At 37.2% G+C, this 6000-nt stretch overlaps 1 protein-coding gene across 1 annotated transcript in view; it reads left to right on the forward strand.

Moving 5' to 3' along the window:
* The window catches only part of TRIM71 (tripartite motif containing 71), a 73976-nt gene extending 71187 nt beyond the window's left edge, over nucleotides 1-2789 (forward strand). Inside the window, exon 4 of the mRNA XM_081969820.1 lies at nucleotides 139-2789. Coding sequence (XP_081825946.1) covers nucleotides 139-1590 — 1452 coding nt within the window. The 3' untranslated portion in view covers nucleotides 1591-2789. The remainder of the gene's footprint in view (nucleotides 1-138) is intronic.
* The last annotated feature ends 3211 nt before the right edge of the window (nucleotides 2790-6000 follow it).

Below are 6000 nucleotides of genomic sequence, written 5' to 3' on the forward strand. Positions count from 1 at the left end.
GTTGGAAGGAGTATTAAAATTCTTAATTAAATTTAATAGTTTTGTAGGGTTTGCTTTTTCACATTCAAATATTCTGTTCCATTTTCTATAGTATTTGTAGTTGATAATTCCAAATATGTTTTCTTGCTCTTATCTTAGGTGGAAAAAATCCGCCAAGTGAAAGCCAAATCCCTCTACTTGCAAGTTGAAAAATTACGTCAAAATCTTAATAAGCTAGATAACACCATCAGCGCAGTCCAGCAAGTCTTGGAAGAGGGACGGAACATGGATATCCTCTTGGCACGGGATCGGATGCTTGCACAGATGCAGGAAATGAAGAATGTAAGAGGCTTCCTGCAGCCTCAAGAGGATGACAGGGTCATGTTTACTCCTCCTGATCAGGCACTGTATTTGGCCATCAAGTCTATGGGGTTTGTCAGCAGTGGGGCCTTTGCTCCTCTGACCAAAGCCACTGGGGAGGGTCTCAAACGTGCATTGCAAGGCAAAGTAGCCTCTTTCTCAGTGATAGGTTATGATCATGATGGTGAGCCTCGCCTTTCTGGGGGAGACATGATTTCAGCTGTTGTAATGGGGCCAGATGGAAATCTTTTTGGTGCTGATATTTGTGACCAGCAGAATGGAACTTACCTTGTAAATTACAGGCCACAGATGGAAGGGGAACATCTGATCTCAGTCATGATGTGCAACCAGCATATAGAAAGCAGCCCATTTAAAGTCATGGTCAAATCAGGGCGCAGTTATGTTGGCATTGGATTGCCAGGGCTCTGTTTTGCTAGTGAGGGGGATAGTGATGGAAAGCTGTGCCGCCCCTGGGGTGTTAGTGTAGATAAGGAAGGCTATATCATTGTTGCTGATCGTAGCAACAACCGCATTCAGATCTTTAAACCTTGTGGGGCTTTTCACCACAAGTTTGGCACCTTGGGCGCCAGACCTGGCCAGTTTGATAGGCCTGCTGGTGTTGCCTGTGACTCCTCACGGAGGATTGTTGTGGCAGACAAGGACAATCATCGCATCCAGATCTTCACTTTTGATGGCCAGTTCATTCTCAAGTTTGGGGAGAAGGGAACCAAAAATGGGCAGTTCAATTATCCATGGGATGTAGCAGTTAACTCTGAGGGAAAAATCCTGGTGTCCGACACAAGGAATCATCGGGTTCAATTGTTTGGACCTGACGGAGTGTTCCTGAATAAATATGGTTTTGAGGGAGCACTCTGGAAGCACTTTGATTCCCCACGAGGTGTGACATTCAATCACGAGGGCCATCTTGTCGTGACTGATTTCAACAATCATCGTCTTCTAGTCATTCGCCCTGACTGTCAGTCAGCCCGTTTCCTTGGGTCTGAAGGCACAAATAATGGCCAGTTTTTGCGCCCACAAGGTGTGGCTGTGGATCAGGAAGGTCGTATTATTGTGGCAGATTCTAGAAACCACCGTGTACAGATTTTTGAGCCAAATGGTAGTTTTTTATGCAAATTTGGCACTCAGGGAAGTGGCTTTGGTCAGATGGACCGTCCTTCAGGTATTACAGTCACCCCAGATGGTATGATAGTTGTGGTGGACTTTGGAAACAATCGAATCCTCATATTCTAATCTGTGTATATGTGTACTAAGAAGAAACTGTCTCAGGGAAAATCCTTCTAAGAGATCTTGCCCCACATAAACACACAAATATTCCAATGATAGTTCAAACCTACCTCATCTTTAATTTTTTTATAGATGAATGTATTTTCCCTTTATATCTGCAGGGGTTGAACCTGTGATTATATGAACTCTTAATCTACCTCATTATCTTTATGTTCCTTTACATCTACAGTATACACAGTGCAGTATAAAAATTTTCTCTTTTTCCCTAAATGGGACACTCATGCACAAGCTTGTTTATGTGCACATTAGCTGGTTGTGTGATAAATTTTGTAGATTCTGCCAAAGAGGCACACTCATCTTGAAAAAGAAGAAAAAATCAGTAGTTTTAGATTTTTAATTGTTTTATATTCAGATTGTACTGTTTTTTTTCTTATTGGAGAAGGTGAAGGGAGCTGTATTTTTAGATGCTGCTGCAGCAGAGAAATCTTTTCTTTGTTTTCTTTTTTTTTATACCTCAGTGCATTTGACATACTGTTCCACATAGCATCTTATTTCAGAAGGCCTTTTCTTTTGAAGTGGGATGGAAATCACCAGGCAAAAAAAAAAGGCTAGGTTCTTTGTCACTGGTACTTTTCTGCATGTGTATTTTGAAAAATGCAGTAATTTCACGACACCAAAACAATGTTTGAGGATGCACAAAATGTTGTGATGTGTTCAACCTTATTTTGGTAGTTTGGACTTTGGCCCAAAGGGCCGCAGGGCAAAACCACCCATACATAATAGCCCTGGAGCTCCTGGAAACAACTTTTTTTATCTGCTAGGCAAAGTTGCTCTCTACACTTGGAAACTTCAGAAGTTACCTCTGTTGTTGACTAAGGAGCTGCTAAATGGGTGAGAATGTGTCTCCCCTAATAGCTTTTGACTTCAAAAGGATATGTTTGGAATGTAGCTTTGATATAGTTGGATGTTCAAGGCAAATGAGGATTTCCTCTTAGGCTAGTGTTTTTTCTCATAACCTTTCTTCCAGTTGTTTTTTTTTTAAAGTCACTTCCCTTATGTATTGTCTGTATGTGTCTATATATGTGTAACAAATACGTGGCAATAGCCATTACAATGAGTCATGTTTAGGCATGATATGATATTTCTGTTTTGAAAGTTTGTGTTGAAGAAATTAGCTTTTTGTAGTGTAGCATTATCAAGACGTGTGATTTTTCAGGTATATATGTTCAAATTTGGAATTTCAGGGTGCATATCAGAAGTTAACAGTAAGGAAAGAAAGTAGATAATAGTATGTAATCTGAGTGGACTGTTTTCTGCCTTTTTCAAACAACCCTCCCCCCCTTATTAAATGGAACATCTACATGGGAAATTCATCCTGACAGGATAACCATGTAGCTCCCTCTTTGGGATAAAGACTGTGGAAAGTGAACCACCCTAAATCCTACCTCATTTGCTCCAGCGCCAAAGAATGCCATGTAAAATGGGGGTGCATTTCTAAAACCAAAACTGGTAAATACCTTGAATTCAATCAGCCACATTTAGCACTGAAAATACTGAGAATATTTATACTTCTCCAAGAAGCTCTGTAACTCAAGTTTTATATCAAATCATAGGAATGTAATTCCTTTCCTGCTTTGTCATTAACCCCTATATACTCTATGAATATTTGAGCAAATGTGTGTTGAGTTACTATGGTGCTTAGTCTCTATGCTAAGGCTGTCCTTGGAGTCATGTCTGTCAAGTAGTCTGATGTCTTTTATTTAGGATCCTGCTTAGAGATCCAAAATATTGATAGAGCTATCAGCAATCTGAGAGTTTTCAAACAGTTTACTTCTTTTTTTAGAACTGAGTAATCAGAAGGGGATAATATGAACATTTCATGTAGTGACTGAAATGCTCTTTAATTAAAAATAATACTTCCTACCCAACCATATATTCATTACTGGCAGATCTATCCTTGAATGTTTTGACCAGAAGAAGATGTTATGACTGCACTTTTTGCATTTCCAAAGGCATTACTTTCTAGATGTGATGAAATTGAATTCATTTTTTAACTGGATGGCTACATTGATAAAAGGAATAGTTCATTACTATATCCTTCTCCCAGAGATTCAGGGCGTTCACAATTTACATTTTTACAATCCTTCACTGAACCATCGTAGCATTTCTAATGTCTTATGCTATGTAAATCGGTTGGGTAGACCCAATGGTTCCCTTTTAGTCACCACCAGTATCTCTGATACAAGGATTCAAATTAGGCTTGGGGTAGAGTTGATAAAATATAAGCTACTTTCAGTATTTTATGTTGCTGCAACTGATATAAAGCTAAGTTGCAAAGGAGCTTCACTGCTAAGGGGTAAAAGACTGGGCTATCTGAAACTAAGGATTGCCTTCTTAACCATGGGCAAACCAATCAGTAGCATACGATGGAGGTGGTATTAATACTTTAAGATAACATATCATGATGCTTGAAAATATGTTCTTCTCTTAGACACCAAATATTCTATTTCAAAGGGAGGGGGGGTTCTATTGCCCCTGCCTTTAATAATTAATAAAGGCAGGATATAAAATATATAAGTCTTATCCCATACAAGTCACATTATGTTTGTCAGAAATTGTTACTGGAGTTGACAAAGAACATTGTTTGAGCATTGTCATTGGAAATTGAAGTTTATCTTGATGCCAAACTTAATGTAAGACCAGTGCATAATCTATGAAGGCATTTCAGATTTTAGTTTGTACTTGAAACTCTAATGTTAGTTTCTCCAAAATGGCTACCAAAGATAACTGGTTAAAAGCTTTATTGTTACAGAATTCTTGATGTTCTTCTAATGGAAGCTGTTATTTTCATTGATTCCAACTTTGTTTTCTGCTAAGCTTATTGTAAACTAAGCTATTTCTAGAAATTTTTGTCCAGTAACTTGTGTGTCATCCATTCTTTCTAACGTGATAAAACTGATAATTAATGTAGTTCTACTTTTGAAAGACATATATCTGCACAGTTACATGCCTACGTTAAGGGGCTATACAAGATTGCAAAGACAGGAACCTATCAGGGGAAGAAGGTATATGTTGTGTATTTGTTCATCCACAAATACTTTCTTTCATGCTATTGCAGATGTATATATATCTGCTATTGTGGCACAAAGTAAACAATTTAGAAAAGTAGTGTCTTCATACTATTTTCCTCCTTGTGTATTATTAAGTTTTTAATTTGTTATATGCTGCTGTTTGGCTGCCAGATTTACTTCTGTCCAGTTACTGCAATAGATAATGCAAAGCACACGTAATCACACTTTAAGGTTTAACGGAAACTTCTCACAGTATTTATAATACAATGAATTAAATAGCATAATAGAAAAAATATTGTCAATGTAAAATGCCCTCTAGGGATCTGGTTTTATTTGGAATGGACATACTGGGCTCCTGAGCAGAAATTGAGTACAGATTAACACTAGGTGAGCAAAGGTTTGAAAGCAGCTTGTAAATGTGTTTATTCTTTAGCTCTTGGCTACTAAACTAATGCATCTCATTTACAAAATATTTGTTATTTATAAAGTTTAACCTATATTTGGGGACTGGTTGTGCTTTAAATATTTGAATTTGGCTAATCAATAAGCTGTTACTTTTCTAATTATTTTCTTTTCTTGAAAACTCAATAAGGAAGCTAAGAAGAGCTGCTAAATAGCAGGTACTTCAACAGTAAACTGAACAGTGTATTCTTAAATAAATTTCAGGGAAACTAATGGCATTTGATAACTATAAATTATACTCTGCCTAAGATTAATCAGAACAGATATTAAAGGAGGTACTTCTTTATGGCGTCCAGCTAGAATTGCATGATTTGATCCTGTCACTTTTAAGCAATTAAATTCAAAATTAATTTATTGAAGAAAAACTTCCATTTCATTTTACTCAATTCTCTGATTTCTTTTGAAGATTAGGAGATTCTTATATTTTTTTTCTGGTTCAAAATAAGTTCCAAAGCATTTATGTAGTGCTTTTTTTCTTTTAAATGGTCATATCCAGATGGTGCCAAAAGGTAATGGTGGTTGTTTTTTTAAAAGAAAAGTTAGACACCACCCTACCTCCAGACGCAGTTTTAAGCTGTGTAAAAAGTAAATATTGATACTTAAGACAACACTGTTTATAGTTCTGACATCTTTGGGAAATCAGCAAGCCCAATTTGCTGTGGTACAGGATGCTTGAATAAATATGTTTTAAATTCCTACCTCACTGTTAATTTTATAAACACAGCATCTACCTCATAGTTAGCCTCCAGACATTAGAGGAAAAATTGGGTATTCAGCATGGTAAGAAAACCACCTGAAAGCCAGGTACGCTTTTTTGGTTCCTACTCCAAAGAGCAATAACATCCTGACTATTTTCTTTTAATATTAGGCCATTTGAACTAAA

This window comes from Natrix helvetica, assembly GCF_964273705.1.
Source record: "Natrix helvetica genome assembly, chromosome: Z".
NCBI lineage: Eukaryota > Metazoa > Chordata > Lepidosauria > Squamata > Natricidae > Natrix > Natrix helvetica.